The sequence below is a fragment of the Vidua macroura genome, chromosome 6 (assembly GCF_024509145.1).
Source record: "Vidua macroura isolate BioBank_ID:100142 chromosome 6, ASM2450914v1, whole genome shotgun sequence".
NCBI lineage: Eukaryota > Metazoa > Chordata > Aves > Passeriformes > Viduidae > Vidua > Vidua macroura.
In genome coordinates this window covers 29,267,402-29,285,073 of record NC_071576.1, presented here as the reverse complement: position 1 = coordinate 29,285,073, position 17,672 = coordinate 29,267,402, and the positions used below count along the sequence as shown (strand labels likewise).

Sequence of the window (17,672 nt, the reverse complement as noted above, 5' to 3'; positions counted from 1 at the left end):
AATCATCATTACCAGAGACTTACATTTCCTAGACTAACGTTAACCCAAGGCTCTCCATCACATCTGTAACACAATAGCTGATTATAAAGGTCCACAGGACAAACATATTCTTCCCCTCCTACTTCATCCCTGTCACCTCCCTGCCAACTGTTACACATCCTTTCATGCATATTGGTGCTGTGCTGACAGCCTTGGTTAAGAGCTCTCTTGAATAAAAGAAGGAAGAGCTACTACAAAGACCCAAACAGAAAAAAAACCATTTCTGACCTCTCTTAAACAGCCATGTGAAAGCCTTATTAAACAGCTTGAGATAATGCGTAGAAGATTATAGAAACAGTACTTCTGTGATTGTAATCCTGTAAGATTATACACTCCTACAACTTAATGAATTCCTGTATCACACAAATGGAATGTTCTCCAGATAATTTCAATATTTAAATTATCATCCAGAAAGGACAACTAAGTGATCTGAAAGACAGAACATTTATAAAAAGTAGAATCTTCACTGGATTTCCAGCTTTGAAAACTTGAATCCGAACTTAAAACTGAGCATCCAACTTCTCAATTTATCTTTCAAAGATAACTTACTTCCCAACTTATATTTGATCTATAAAATCTAGAAGTCTCAGAGCCTGGAGTGGAGGATTGCCATGAACTTTCACTTTCTTTGAAAGTAAATAAAAACACTTCTGTAAGTCTTTGCACCTGAATCTGGAAAATTTATGACCTTCAAAAAGTATCAGTTACCAATTCTGCTAACTATTTTGATGTAAGTGGTACATTTTCTGCTCTTAATTTAGCCTTTACCAATCATGCAACATTAAGAGTCATTGTACTCCCAAGGGACACAATTAATGGTTCCACCTTTGTGAAAATATTATTCTGTCCTGAAAAGTAATACAGGTTTCAGAGTAAGAACTGATCTCAAATTTAAGCTGGTTACAGTACTTTCCCCTGTTCCCATGTGGGCTAGGCAATTTCTTCTGACACATCTGGATCTTTTAATATCCATCAATACCAAAAATGGCCAGGAACAAATTTAAATATAAAAAGATGGGCAAATATTGTGTATTATGTTGATGCAAAGAGATTTAAAAATTCATCTAATCAGATATTTTGTCCAAAGCATGTAAGATAGAAAAAAAGAAACAACAGTGTATTATAATCGCTCTTTAAACTTCAATAAAACTATTCAGATTTGACCCCATACATTTCTGTCTTCTTGATTTGCAACACATGAAAAAAAACCTATAATATCAGTCATAGTAACGTAGAATATTTTATACTGTAGCATGTTTAATACAACCCTAGTTTGTCACTTCATTGCTTCTGAACATTATTTACATCTCCACACGATTTATGTTGGTGTATCTGAAATCTTGTACTTTTAAGGCCAAAACAGGGCAAATTTATCTCAACTCTTATATGAAGAAAAAGCATATTTTTTTTTCTTGCTAGTAGTTAAATAATACCTATGACCCTGGGAGTTAAACAGATGCTTGCAAATTATTTCTAACAATAACAAAGAACACCCTGTGCATCATAACATGATACTTTTAGAAAGGTCCTACCAATTACAGAGGATGTAGAAGGCAAAATGATCATCCCGACTGTTCAGCATCTTCATTAGCAAGCAGCAAAACAAGATAAGCCTTACTGACAACAGAGATAAATTTCTTCCTCTGCTCTTATTAGCCATGTCAGCTCCTTAGATTTGCAAGGTACATTTTATGATGGCAAAAAAATAAAATCAGTCTAGTGGGTAACATCCCAGTTCTTGTTTTGATCTTGAGTTTAACCTATTTTCCACCAAAAAAAGCCAAAAAAAAAAGAAAGGTACATGCTTTTCCTGGATTGACTGACTGAAGAATGTGTGTATATTTCAGATTCCTGCAATGCCTGCAGCCTACGTAGCCATTCCAGAGGTGGACTGCTTCCTATCCAGGGTCTTGTGAACAATATTGTCACAGCTGCACCCAGAAGAAGCTGTGAAGTCTATCTGGGGACTTGAGTAAATGCTCTTATTTCCGGACTGTAATAACTCGATTAAGGCTAGTACTCTACTCACTAGCTGAATTATGCTTGACATGTTTTCACGAGCTTTATTAATCACAACTTTGTGAAAATCTTCTAAATGAGAAACTAACAGAATAAACTTTTGCATCACTGTCAAGCATGAACCTTGCAGAGCAATCACAGTATCCAGGTTCTCAACAGCCAACCAATTGTGAGCTGAAGTTAACAGTGAATGAAGAGCAAATAGTAAATAAGACTATCCAAACAAGGTCTTCTACTTTCTTATGTCAATATGGGAACTGTGAAAGGTAAAGAAAATTCTAAAATGCTTCAGAAGAGAAATGACCTATGCTATCAAAGTAGAAAGAGAGCCACTATACATAGTGAACTGATCCTAACTGTGTCAACAGAAGAAGTTCAGAAGACTGAAAACATCAACACTAATGAATTCCTGCTAGTCATGAGAAACTACAATGTACTAAGTTTATAATGATTTTTGGAATTGAGACAATGCTGGCCAACAAATACAAGATAATTCACACTTCCTACTGACTTTGTTCCAATATATAGTAATGTCATTGCCTTGTGACTTTCATAGGGACTGATAATGAAAAACATGGTATACAGAATTTTCATACAGAAGATCAAGAAGTGATTCTTTAGAGAGATCCTTTCTGACAGACACTGGAAAGAATTCAAATTCAAAAAGGTAACAAAAGGATAACTCTGCAGCAACTATACAGAAATTCATTAAGCACAATATATGTCTGCTTATTTCAAATGAGCTAGTGGCTGTGTGATTTACAAACAAGACGAGGTCAAATATTCAGAGCAGGGTCATTAAGACAAAGCTCTTATTTAATGCTTACTTTGAGTTTTCTGTTCTCAAGTAACCTGAGAATTTATGTGAATTCTTAGACCCTTATTCTCAAGGGTCAAAGAAGCTCAGAAATATTGAGAAATGGATCTGGGTTCATTCAACAAAGTATGTTCCATAGAGGTATTTTGAATAGCTATTACTATTGATGCACCACTTGCATTCACTTTCCAGACTGGGAAAAATGCTGCATTAAATGACGTAACAGTGAACAAACGTGGAAACATAGGAAGTACCGAGTTGCAGGAACAGAAAAGGAAGATTTTAGTTTTTGAAACGGTTGGGCATTCAGGTGGCGGATTTTTCCCTTTTACCGATGTGTCTATCAACCAAGGCTTCTTTTTTTCCTTCTTTGTAAGAAATATAAAAGCAATTCTATTTTACATTTCTAATAGTTCTGAAGTCGTTATGAACATGGACAATCACCTTCCCACATCAGAGATCAGCCAGATTAAAGGAAGTTTTATATAGGATGAAAAAACTCTGTCTGGTCTTGCTTGGTTGCACACAATGGTGACCAGAAAATAGCTTTCACCAATCAAGTAATGCTCAGCAGCACAAAACAGAACTGGCATCCATCTCATTTTAAGCAAAAACTGATGAATTCCAAAATGCTGTAAAATGTATATTCAAACCCAAGCCTATGTTTTATCCACACAAAAACGTAGCTATGTAAGTATGAATATACTGAGTGTGTGTAAATCGGACTTGTAACTGCAAAATCTATCAAAACTACTAAACTAATGAAGCTAGGTGAGGTGAAACAGTGAAAGATATCTTAGTAAAAGAAATCAGGGTAAAACTGGCAGTGAATAGCTCTGCCACTATGATCATAAATTACATTCAAGACAAGCTCCATCTCTGGGTAAAATGGCCTCAAGAAGTCCTTGAGGTGGGCTGACAGGACTGACAAACTAAGTGGTTTTTCTTTCTTACAAGCTTTCCCTTTTAGAAGTTAATTTAGAGCTCAGATTATATGCCAAATTTCTATGGAAAAAGATCCCAACTATTCTTATCCATTCTAATCTCAATTCATGGTTTTTATGTTTAAGATCACATAAAACACATATAGTTAAGTAAAACTGCAAAGCAGAATTAATCTTGACATGAATATCCAGGGCATAAAAGCAAGCATGTGAAATGTTTTTGGCAGTAAAAAATTATGTTTCTAATATTTTAATCTCTAGAATGCAGTAACTGAGTATTTGGTATATGTTGGCAAGAAATACCTAAATAAACTGCAAAAAAAATTGTTTCTTTATGGGAACATGGCTAAATTTGATGGGTCATTTCAAACCAGCAAAACATCACCAAAATAACAGATACTGCAGATAATTCACCTTTGTTGTTGTTGTTTTTTGTTTGTTTTTTAAATTTTGGGGGGTCAAATTCATTTCTATCAGAATTAATTTACATGTGAATGTCTGCAAGAGTAATATGTTCAGCTACACACTTTTTTCAATGTCTATCAGGTGAGAACTGAAACAAACAACCAACTATGAAGTATTTGACAGGAGGGAGGGCAACAATTTTTTTTTTTTTCCCATCCTAATTCACAGAATCATATAATGGCCTGGGTGGGAAGTGACCTTAAAGATGATCTATTTCCAAACCCTCACCACAGACAGGGATGCCACCCACTAGATCAGGATGCTCGGGGCAATTTCTAACACAAGTTTTCGTTCGTCTCCTTTAGTATCAGCCATTCATCTTGCTTTGTATGGTAAACAGCACTATCTGCTCAGCAGGTCTCAAATGTGGTAAGCCAACATGAGTAATACTGTATGGAAAAAGTACTCATTACCATTCTCACACTGGCATTTTATTCTTGGAGGAAAAATAGTGATTCATTAATAACTCCTGCAGGGTGTCCTACAGAAAAGGTCACAAAGGTAAAGATGTCATCATTTTGGGTTCCCAAGAATATTTTGATTAATTCAGCAGAACAATTGTTAAATACCAATGTGTAGAGGTAGGACAAAGCTTAAAACCAAATGCATTTCTAATATGCATCTAAAGGTGGCAGCAAATGTTTGTTCTTTATTATAGGGCCAGAGTTAATCTCTAAAGAGCTTCTATAGCTGTATCTCAAGGTTCTATCCAGAAATGAGAGTCAAATGCATCCTCAATGTCAGTTTAATGCTATGTCAAGAATCAAGCTGTTCCAATGAACACAACCTCTAAGGGATGAAATTTCTGCACACCAGCCATCTCCAACTTTGCTTTGTATAAGTTATACAACCTGACTAACATGGCCACCAAATAACAACATAACACAGATACTCCAATTACGCACATTCCACTATCAGAACCTGTATGTTATAAATTTCCACAAGGGGAAAAATCAGTCAAAAAAAGCCCTCTAGCCCCAAAGCCTGCCTTTCTTCTCCACCATAACATCCAGAATGCATGTAAGCTACGGAGAGGGCTCACCTAAATTCTAAACAAAAGACAAACCTGAAATATTTAGTGTAAGACACTAGTAGGAGGAGTCTTGTTACAGTCTGCCTAAACTTGAATTTGTTCTTTGTTCTCAGATTAGCACCCACACCTTCAGTCAGTTCTCATTATTGCTGCAAGTACTGATGTCATTAATCAAGTTACAGAGAACAGTCTAGCCTATTTAACTCTGCAGACTATAATTACATGACATGCAAATGAAAATAAGGTAAAAAATGATTCTGCAGAAGGAGAGTCAGTGGCAGGGCTCTGGTCTACAGGGGAAAGTGTGTGTGTGTTTGTGTGTGAGAGAGAAAGGAGGTAAAAGGAGGAAGGCCATGAAGAGGGTCTGGAGCTCCACAGGAACACCCTTATTTACTTAAAGCTAAGATCCTAAGCACTTCCTGCAGAAACAAGAGCAGCATGAATTTCACTTTCTTCACTCTTATCCTTTAGGAAGGAATAAGGTTCAATAAGATAAGTAGGCTTGTAAACAAGCCCTTCAAGTTCTTTCATCTTCAGTTCCACTTAAGAAAAAATGTTCTTCAGTGGCAATTTTATTTTTTAAAATCTGTATTAGCTACAAGATATAGATTACACATATGATGGGAGTATTTATATAATGACTTAAAAAAACATGTGGGTGCATTAATATATATATATATTAATAATTTTTTTTATATTTTGTAGAGTATTAGATGTTAAACTGCCTAACCATCCAAAAGAAAAAGTATTACTTTTCACATCCCCAGAAAGTTCACAAGAATATCACTTAAAATGTTATGCTGCCTTGGCTGAGGAGATGAAACGACAAGCCTCATCTTGAAATCTGACTGCACTAAGAGTAAAGTATGATTTGAATATACTGCTTTGACTAGTTAGCAAAATACACCAACATAACAGCAACAACAAAATAACCCAAGTCATAAATTCTCAACTGGATACAACACATTTCAAACTATATTCTCAGGTCTCTATGTTCTTTGGTTTGCTTAGCTATATTTGGACCTTACTTTCTCTAGTCAGGATGAATTTGAGCTTGACAATACATTTCAACATATATTCCAGAAAATAACTCTTGGTATTTCAGGTTTTGGACTAAATGGGTTTTGATACAAACAGCTGGCTCAGTGAGGCTGACACACAGCAAGTCACTGAAATTTAGGGTCAACTAGTACTTGGTTTACAGCTCGTACAGGTTCTGTCAAATTTAAACCTACCCACAGGAAGCGTACCACCCAGTATGAGGAAAAAGTTGATAGTGTGAAGAACAGCAGAAGCACTGCATCTGTGAGGAGATTTATTAGGTCCTATACAATGGCTATATGCAGCACTGTGTGTGTACATACACAGACCAGATGTGTGCCCAGTCAGAATGACATGCAAGGAATATGGAAATGGTCACCATCCACTATCAGAGGATTACTGAATACTCCCACTTTATCTAGGAAGTTGTCAAAGGCAGAATGTGGGTATGCTTCATGGGACATGGTAGGGTCTAGTGTGTGTTGAAAAAGTAGAAGTTAAGCATATATTTATGAACCTCAGTAGTAATTTTTTTCCACTGTGATGACACTTGTTCAGGATAAAGTTTATACTGGGTCAGTTTAATCAGGAACTCAATTTTGGACAGTTCAAGCTTAGAAGAATAATACAAGTTCAAAGGCAAGATGTGTTGTGGTTTATTAATAACAACTTATTTGCAGGAAGGATGGAAGTGAGAAACAATAGCAATCAGATAACCAACATGAGACTTCACATATGAAATAGAAAAATTGTAGACGGCATCTTCACCCATTAATGCAGCTCCCTCCTCACCACCACAACAAAAACAAAGGAAATCCTATTAATGTGAAAAAGGAAAGAATGAGAGAAGATGCAAGAAATTTTGCACATTTTTTCTTCGTTTGAAAAGACCCTAAAAGAAAACTATTGATCGACAAAGTTATCTGTATCTGTTATCAGTTTCAGTAGCTAAAATGAAAGGAATGACAAGGTAACAAGAGTGTGATGTGGTGCTTGGTGCAGAAATGCTAGAAGTTTACTGCTAAGTTAGCATATCAGACCCATGATTTCAAGATGTCATTAGGCTGCAAGCTTATCTGAACAGAGAATAAATCACATGCAAATCATTTCACATGCAACTGCAAAGTATTAAGCTTTGATTCACTTACCTCCCATAATTTTAGACTGGCAGTTGATAAATTCTGGCTTCTTGTCTGTAAGATATCGCTGACAAGTGTGATGTAGAACCTGAAAGAACGTGCATTTTTCTGAAGCTGTGTTTGCTACCCATTGGTCAAACGCATTTTCAAATAGTAAATCAAATTCTGGGGAATCCTGGAAGAAAAAAAAATAGACTTTTGTTATTCCAGTTTTAAAAATGATTTGAAGAAAGGTATTTTTTAAAATGTACTGTGTTGCAAAAAATTGAAAGGTCATGCAACTAATAGCCATCCTGGTATTACTGCCTATTTTTGAATGAAAAAACCCAAACAAGCAGGAAGGTTTATTTTACTGTTATTTTTAATGAGGAATAGTCAGCTTTGAAAAAAATATCTGAAAACAAAAATAATTTAGATCAAAACATTAAAAGCCAAATTCTCATAAGAAACCATTGCTATCTTCAGATATATAGTTATTTGAGTCTTCTATATTATGCAAGCATTTATATATCTCCACACAAAATCTATGGTCACACTATTTTATAGAAGATGTGGCTCTGCCCTCCATGCTCAACCAAACAAATAAACTAAGTCCTAAGCAAATAAGTCTTAGTTATTGTATTTAATGCATTTTTATGAAGTGTTGCAAAGGACTCAGGATAACATGAGCAAAAGTCCATTCCCAGAACAAATCACAGTGCAGCTCTATACCAGATTTGGCTGCCAAAATAAAATAATTTTATGCAGGAAGTCAGCTATATATTTCATATTTGTGAGCCTTTGTTTTGCAATATAATCTAGCAAATGTTTTTTTCCAACTCATGACACTAGGAATTCACAGGAAGATAAGTTTGAAAGAAACATTTCTAAGCTTAAGAGCTTGGTAGGACTTTCAAACTGTTATGTACATAGCTGCATAGCAGATGCTGTAAAAGGCCCTAAAACTCTTATCCCCTATCTATTTGTCATTTTGCTTGTTTTCATAGTTCCTTTACCCACAGAAAATATAATTTCACTCCTTGCATTTCATAGGGCAGTGGCCAAGGGCTTCTTTTTTGTACCAAGTTTTAGGTAATAACTAGACTTGTTACTAAGCACTTAAGAACTAATCAAGACTGACAGAGACAGAATTTGGTGCACCATAGTTAAGACACTTAGGTGGCTGATCAGAGCTCAACTTTGAAGGAACCAAGGGAGTTAGTCACAAAAATATTTTGCTATAAAAAGAACACTAAATCACTTTGTGAGCACATAGTATGAGCCACATTTTTAACTCCTAAGTATGTTGTTTTAGTACTGGAGAATTGTATTCATAAGTCTAACACATATTAGTACAACTTTGTCTTGAGATAGCTCATGGTGAGCTGCATAGCCCAAATTAAAGGAATAATTCCACAGCTATTTAATACAGGGTTGATTTGCTTTATTTTATTTTTGGTAGTTTTTTTTTGTTTAAATCAGTGTTCATTTGCCTTTTGCAGCTAAAGGACATAACCACATTTTCTAGCATAAGATAAGGAATGTCAAAATATCTGAGGAAAGGACTGTCCTAGAAAAAATGTAGGATTCACAAGATTTCACAAACTTGAATCTCAGCAACCTCTTCTGTCCTTACTTCTACCTATTGCTCTATCTCACAGCACAGCTGCATGCCAAAGTAGACCCCAAGAGGCTTAAAGCTGAATCAAAAAAGACTCTTTGCTCTTCACAAAGAAAAGAGAAAGCAGTAAGGAAAGTATGGAAAGACAAGAAGAAAAAAATCCATATGACTGAGCTTTAGCCTCCTCCCATGTTTCCCATTAAAATTTACTTCACATATTCCACTTATTTCTTTTTCGAGAATTTGCACTTAAACCTCTATCTTATATTTCCAGATGCCTTTTGAATAGATGCCTTTTGAAAGAATGCCTGGTTCATAAATCAGTTACATAACAGCTCAATTTTAATTTTCTAGGAAACTGCTCAAACTCACCCGATTAGGGTCTATGCCATTGACCTGGCGAAGCTGCTCGAGCATCCACTGTGTTCTCCTGACAAACGATGTGGAGCCTTCAAATTGCTTCACCTTTGTAATAGATGCTTGAGTTGGTTTCTTGTTCGTCACTGAACATATAGAAAAACAAATAACTGAAATGGGCTTTGGGATTCAGGAACATGCTGTTTACTGCACTTATCAGTAGCTGTTTTGCTGGTGTATTTTCTATAGTGTCCTACAAAGCAAATATATGTCACCGATTCTGACAGCAGAATGCATTATCTTTCCAGGATAACATACTGAAAAGCATATTCCTTATTGTCAGAATGGTGGTATGATACCAAACAAGCTGTTTAGTAATCAAAACTGGATATATTTTAGCCGTTATCAACTTAAGTTACCAACATCCTGTAAAAAACCCCAGAACTAGAAAAAAGGTCTTTCCATTCCATTCTTACAATCGCAGAACCACAGAATGGCCTGGGTTTGAAGGGACCTTAAACATCATCCAGTTCCTATCTCCCTGCCATGGTCAGGGACACTTGTCACTAGACCAGGTTGCTCAGAGCTCCATCCAGTCTGTCCTAAACACTTCTAGAGACAGGGCATCGATCACCTTTCTGGGCAACCTGTTCCAGTGCCTCACCACCCTCCCAGTAAAGACTTTTTTTTCCTAATATCTAACCTATATCTACTCTCTTTCAGTATGAAGCCATTTCCCCTTGTCCTATCACTACATGCTCTTGTAGAAGTCCCTCTCCAGATTTCTTGGAAGCTCTCAGGTACTGGAAGGCTGCAATTAGGTAATTCCAAAGCATTTGCTTCTTCAGGCTGAAAAAACCCAATTCTTTCAGACTTTCCTCATAGGAGAGGTGCACCATCAATTACCTTACTGTTCTCTTTTCCCCGTACTAATTTAAGTTTCTCATATTCAGCACTGAGTATTAATAATTACTTTGTCATCATCTCAATTTAGGAAAACAGAGAAGGGAAAAAGAACAACCATATGACCATGTAAGTATATGCACCTTATAAAAAAAACCTGTTACTTTAGACTGAATTTCATATTGCTGATCAGAAAAACAAAGTATTTTACCAGTCTTTTCACAACATGGTACACATAGGTAATGTTTGCATAACACCACCAGCATTTGTGACATTTGATTGCCAGCCAAGAGACACAGGTATATGCACTTACTACACTGTAAATCCATCAAGGCAGAAAATAGTCTGTGAAAAACACAGGTGTAAGAATTAAGAAACTAAAGTTTGTTTGGCACTTCTCCTTCCCAATATTAGGTACCAAAAACAACATCTATGAATAATAATGATATTACTTAATATAAACAAAATGTATGTTAAAAACCACAAAAAAGGAAGACTGCTCTGATTTTGGAAAATAGTAAAAAAGGCAATATAATGCTCAAATTAGTGTATCATTCAGTCAGAATCGGGTTTTCAAAGAGTACTTAGTAAGGCTAACTTTTCAACAGCAGGAAAATTAACTTCCTGCATTAGATGTTTTCTCTAAACAAATATTCTTTTAATCAGTATAACTCCATGGAAATTCTATAAGCAGCTTTAGACACTTTCAGTAGTCAAATGTGTATTTTATTTACATGTTACTTTTCTGTTGCTGTATGTTAAGTCACTCCCAAACACATTTCCACTTTCTGTGAAGAAATAATTTGTATGATCTACTAAAGCTGGTGTGTCATCTATTTTTTTTTCTACCTAAACTCTTTCCAAAAATAATTTTACCTATATGGTCCGCCAAATAAGAGTATTATTGGAAAAGTTTCTTTTCTCTGCTTTTAGATGCTGGCAGTTAAAGACCGCTTCTAAAATAATCAAGACTTAAACAGCAAGATTGCTTATTTTTGTGCATCCCATTTGCCCAAATAACCAGGAAAAGTAACAGGCTTCCCACTCTGAAAATACATGCTGCATGCACTTCTGCACCCAGAGACACAGTTAAATGCTACATAAATACTCATGTAATACCTTATCATTCTTTGAAGTCAAAAAGTTAATATTAATTCTTAGGATGAAAATTTTAAAACACACAGATCTGTGTCTTGTTGTTAAATGTACTTTGGAATACATTAGCAAAAGCAGATTAATATGAAAAGCTCTTTTCAGTATCTCAAATTTAGATGTTTTCAGTTCTGAGTGTGTCTGTGAAAGTCCAAATATCCTTATGAGAACTAAACTTGATAAACACAAAATTCATTCCAAGGAAATTTTAGCAGGGAAAAAGAAAAAAAAGAGATACTAGCATTCCACAAGGGAGATAATTGTTTTTAAGAAACAACCTTGGAATAGAAAGCACAGCTGGACTCAGTATATTGATCAGCCTATTGACAGGAATGTAGTAAACAAATTGCCAGAGATCTCATTGACAGTGGAAGCACTGAGAGCCAAACGGGTGCATGGTGAAGTACATGATTTAGAATCCTACATCAAATGCTACAGAAAACAGAAGATCAATGTAGTATCAGAAAAGCAGTACCAAAATTAGACCAGAATGACTACTGAAAAGCAAAGACTGCTATTACTAAGAAGTGAGATTAGTATTAAAGATTTGTTACTTGCTCCATGGCTCATGCATGCAAATATAACAATCCCAATAAAGCAGGGGTGTCAGGAAACCTATCTATACCTACAGGGTATTTACAGGTTCTGTTTCTACTTCAAACCTACACAGTAGTGAGTGTGAAACAAACTCAAAAATGGTACAAGTTTATGTGCCTATCTTCCCTATATTTACTCTTTGTATGTATTCAAACACTTTACAGCATTCTACTAGACGAAGTTTCACATATCTTCTATAAATCAGTAATAATTGAAGGCTATTTAACAGTGCCTCAATTTTTATGGCCTGTGGATTATTCTCTTCCCATGCAAAATAGGCAATGATATACTGCTAAATGAGCTATTTATTAAAAAGAAAAAATTGTGCATACTATATGTAAGTCACACATATAATTAACACTAGCACCTCTGCAAAACAAAGGGTTAGACACCAGGAAGCACTAGATGGATTGTGTGATCAAACACTTGTTTTTCCCCCTCAGAGTCTCATGGGTAACCAATCATGAAATGTATAGCCTTAAACTTTAATACAGCAAACTTTTTATTGTTCTGAAGGCTTAAACATGACATACATATTTAAGTGCTCTTGAAAACAGGGGGCATTGATCTTTCAAGGTGAGAACATAAAATTTTACAGATAATATTTAAATACTAAATGTCTAATCTCTCCATCTCCAGAAACTGGTTCATTTGACATATCTAGCTCTCCAAACTTCTCTATATAGGACTTTTAATAATCAATAAACAGCAGCTTTGTATTCAGAGCCATTAGTGCTCTGCACTGCAGTGAGAGATTCACATTACATTTCCAAACTTCATCACCTCCCAAAAATGCCTATTAGTGATCAACTATAGAAGCATCTTGATTAGATGATTGTTTCTGTATCATCCACCACAACTCTGGGAGAGGCCAAGAGGGCTACTCTTCTATGGAGCTACCTACAAGGACCTTGAGTACGTCATCACCTTAGGCAGAAATTCAGTCTTAAGCTAAATGGTGCAATCCCCTTAGGAAAACAGCAGCTCCTCCTTTACATCTCATACTCATGATTACTATGCACAGCCAAACAGATCTAGTTGCATTTCACCTTTCGTGTCTTAGTATTTTAGGAAACAGCCAGCATTTCTATAGCATTCAAAAAACCAGCTACTCACGAACCCACCAAACATGCTTTAAAACCATCACTTAGTCCGTGACAGCTTGACAGTAATATGGCAGTCACTGTAACTCTGAGAAACCCTTTGGCAGCTGGGAAAACCATCCTCACTAGCTGCTCATTAAATTGCTTAAAAAACTAGAGCACTTCACCAGCCACTGAGTGGGAGTTATCTTGCAAACACGTAAAAAGTTTTTTCTAAAAAAAATGAAAAAATGTGGAAGCAATTACATATACCTAGACACATTCTCTCTCTGACAAATCATTTAGGCATTTTTGCTAAGATCTTACATAGTCATGATCTATCTTAATAAAGGCCAATACTGAAGTTATGCTTCAATTTTAAGTGGTTTTTTTGTTTGCTTTGCCTTTTTTAAAAACTGTAACACTATGCCTTCAAATTAAAAAGCTGTAGCAGCATGGACAAAATACATTTCTTTGGAACTCATCAATAAATGGTAAGTTCATACAGCATTTCTGCATGTCATACATGGAAATAAGATTTCTTCTTTTTAAGCACCATACAGTTATTGGTGAAGTAAGAAAATGTGTGAGAAATCAGCTACAGCAATTTATGATGGAAGACATTGTGAGGTTTGGTGCCTTTTTTGTATCTTTGTCCAGTTGCTACTCAATTCTGCAACCTTGTCTCAGAGGACAAAGCACAAGTAACTTGTAGAAATGCCCTAGAAGTTTGAGAAAGAAATATTTCTTGGGTTTTCTTTCAAATGTCAAAGGCTCAAAGAAAAGACACTAAGATATCTATGAGGGCTGGCCCCCATTTACTATTCTCACCTATGTAACTCCAAAGCAAAAGGCAAGAAAAGATGATCTATCTCTATTCCTCCAGCATAAGAAGCTCTTTCTACTGTCAGTAAGACAACCTTACAATTGTTTCCCCCCCCCTTTTCAAAATCTTTTCCTCCCTATTTTCTTCCCAAAGCAAGGAAATGAAGGCCAGGCAGGGGAAAGGACACTAACATATCCACTTAATCCTTACTATAGAAGTTTGTATTACTCTATTCTGCAAGGCTACAAGATATTTCAAGCTACTACTGTTCAGGTCACATGGTCCCCAAAGTATGGTCCTGGCAAGAAACTTCCAGATTTTCCTACAATAACTTTCCAACAATAAGAAAAACGAAGCTGAGAATTAAGATAGAGCAAACAGGTGCATTCTGACTTACTTAGGTCAAGAGGAGTAAGATCCAGATATTCATGAAACTGTCTTAGGATACCATGTGAATTTTAGGAAAACTGTTTCTAGTCTGCTTTACATGATGGCTGTGAGCTTTGCTACCTATTAATTCTGGCTTTGAATTTGAGCACCAAAACTTGCAGTGTTTCATGTTTTCTCAGAACAGTTTCAACTAATACTGACTTAATGTGCAGTCTGAATTAATTCTAGAACCTTGAGCCTTCCTACTGTGATTGTCCAACTATTACCTCCTGCACACCTGCCACACTTCTTAGACCTCAACTATCTATAATACAAAGGGATGCTCTGAGAAGACTGTGGCAAAAAGAATTTAGACTTACGTTGCCACTTCCAGGATTAATGTTTTTTTTTTAGATACAGAGAAAAGAAAGGATATGTCTGCAGCAAAAGACAGCTAGCCTGACTGAAAATAAACAAAACCAGCTAAAACTGGGGCAGGTTTAAATTCCCACTTGCTGGTCAAGTCTTGCCAGGTGTCAAAATGTTCATAAGTTGAGGCCTGACTTCTCAGAATGGTATCTCCTATTTTTGCCCATATTTCCTCTTTCCTTCATTTGACAGTGCTGCTTTCTCACCATCTGGGATCTAAGGAGCTGAAAGCAGGGACAAGCTGCACAGTCCCACCTTCTCCACTTGCCAAATAGGACACGAGGATGTAAATGGCTCTAAATACATAGCAGTGTAACCAAACATTAATTCCTTCTGTTTCTTTAGGCACAGCATAATGTTTTGACATCAAATTGGAAGAAAGAGAAGCTTTCAGATACAAAAGAGGCAAACTGCTCCTAAGTCTAAACACATACTGGTTTTCCCACAGCCCCTCCCAGTAGTTCAGATAACAATACACATCATCTGTCTGCTTAAATCAGCTCTACTGCATCACTGCCCGTAACAAGTTGCCAGCCTCATGCTGCAGGATAAAAATGTATTAAATGCCTCTCTCTTAATTAACATATATTCATACACTGTTTGAAATGAAGTTTTATGTAAGTAATAAATTTTCTTTCTACATGCAAATAGAATAGTAAAAGAAAAATCAAATACTAAAAAAAAATTGGTTAACCGGGTTAAGATATTTGCTGTATCTTCCCAAGATAAAGGACTAGACAAATAGTGTCCTGGTGACTTTAAATTAAAAAAAAAAAAAATGTTGCTTTGAGTTGCAATGAAAAAATACATTTTTTTGTTCATGCGTGTGACACCATGAAGTGTTATAAGCCTGAAGTGAGAGCCTGTATGCTTTCCAATATGACTGTATTAATAAAAACCTACTACACAGAGGCAAAATGCTTTGCCTTTTGTTTTTTCCCCTAGATATTTTTATTTTTCACAGAACCATGTAAATACTTATCCTTAAAAACAGATTTTATGACTATTCAAACACCTGAAGCCCCCATCATCCATATCCATTACAGAAGACTCATCCTTCATTTCTATCCAAATTTTATTCTTCAAATACTACAGCAATATAGTTTAAGATACTGATATCAAGGCAACTGCTTTTCATAGTGGCAGTTATACAGACAAATGTAGGTAACAGTGGCAAGAATGGCAGACGTCATTTTGTCTCCAGAGAGAAAGCTTCTGCTTAACTGCAAATATCTGCAAAGGAATCTTATTAAACACATTTTCACTTCCAGAATGATGACTGAACTTCCAGGTTTTGTTTGAATTGCCTTTTACTACTTTATATTGCAAAGCAGCCAACTTTCAAACTTTTCCCACCTCCTTTTTCCTGAGCAGAGTCAGTTGCATTTGAGGACTCAAGACATTTCTAGTCAAAACCAGCAGATTTATTGTGTGTATGTTTTTAGTTAAAACCTAGTTGAGAGGACAGCATGGTGCTCAAGCAGATCTACCAAAGCAGGGTCACTGTAGGGAAAACTAATAGACATTCCAGCCAGATCCCAGGGAACAATGATGAATTTCTCACAACCCAGACACCAAAATCTTCATCAGGGACCTCTCAATTAGAATAGAGCTCCAGCTGATCCTGACCTAGAGCATTTTATAGTAGTAGCTCACCTTGTCCTGGCATGATAGAACCTCGTCTCTTAATTGGAGAGTATTTGGTGATTAAGAATTTCAGTTCACTCTATTTTTCTGGATCACTTATACCTTCAATCTTCTTTGCTCTCTTTTCCTTAAAAGGAAGGCAGCATTCTACACAGACTTTGCTGAACAGCAAGCATACTTTAAAATCACCAATAAGCATGTATGCACACTGCATAAAATCTCACTTCGATTTAGCTTAGAAATCAAGGCTCAAGACACAGATCATAGTGAATACATGTGTGGGTTGTCCTTTTATCACATTCTGGTTACTTCAGCACCTGAAACTGTGGGGAACCAATTAAAATCAATACCACAAAAGTACTTGTGAACTTAAGTGGAATTTGGCATAATTCCCGTGCAAGTTAACAGATGTGCATCCTTAGCAGAGAGTACACTAGGAATTACCTCACCAGCCTGAAAACAATGTTTGAACTTCACAGCAAGTGTCCTGAGAGGCAGGAAGAGGCTCTGGAAAATTAAAACCTGAATTTGTTGCTCAGTAACTCATACAAGGAGCATGGTATTTAACAAGTAGTGCTTCATTTCTAAGCTTGCTCAGATAACTTGTGAGGCTTCACGTTCTGAAACAAACTGGCCAACAACTTTTAAGATCCTACATTCTAAGAGAATCCTGTTGTAACAGGGTAGAGGGTTTAGTGGAGCTTTTAAAGTTACTTAGAAAACTGCTTTTCTTGATTTTGCACTGAATCAATGACCTAAAATACAGCAGATGAGAGTGCTACTAAAGAAAATACTTTCCATGAGCAGATGTAAGAAAGGACTATTACAGCCATTCAAGACAAAATCCCCAGCTTTTGCTGTACAATGGCCTCCGTCAGAACAACAGTGGGCAAACTATTCCATACACTTGTAACTCATACTGTCCGAGAGAATTCTAGAGAGCCCTTCACATACACACATGGTATGAAAACATCTACATCTCAGTATAGACAACTAAAAAAGCCTGTCAGACTTCAACCACTTAAAGCTATGAAGAAATTGAAATACACATACACACACATCCCCAACCCAATAAACACCCCAGAAATCTATCAGTGGGGAAGTACCTAAAGGTACAGCTGAAATGTGATATAAAGCCAAAAGAGAAAATAAATTTCAGTTTGGAAAGATTTTTAAGTTTTCTTTTGGGCTCCAGGTCAATACTGAAGTGTTA

At 36.1% G+C, this 17,672-nt stretch overlaps 1 protein-coding gene across 5 annotated transcripts in view; it reads right to left on the bottom strand.

The window, feature by feature from the left end:
- The window catches only part of STXBP6 (syntaxin binding protein 6), a 94,917-nt gene that overhangs the window by 14,234 nt on the left and 63,011 nt on the right, over positions 1-17,672 (bottom strand). For all 5 annotated transcript variants that reach the window (XM_053981219.1, XM_053981220.1, XM_053981221.1 and 2 more), the window contains exons 3-4: positions 9,470-9,600; positions 7,507-7,672 (exon numbers count right to left, since the gene is read on the bottom strand). In XM_053981219.1, coding sequence (XP_053837194.1) covers positions 7,507-7,672; positions 9,470-9,600 — 297 coding nt within the window. The remainder of the gene's footprint in view (positions 1-7,506; positions 7,673-9,469; positions 9,601-17,672) is intronic.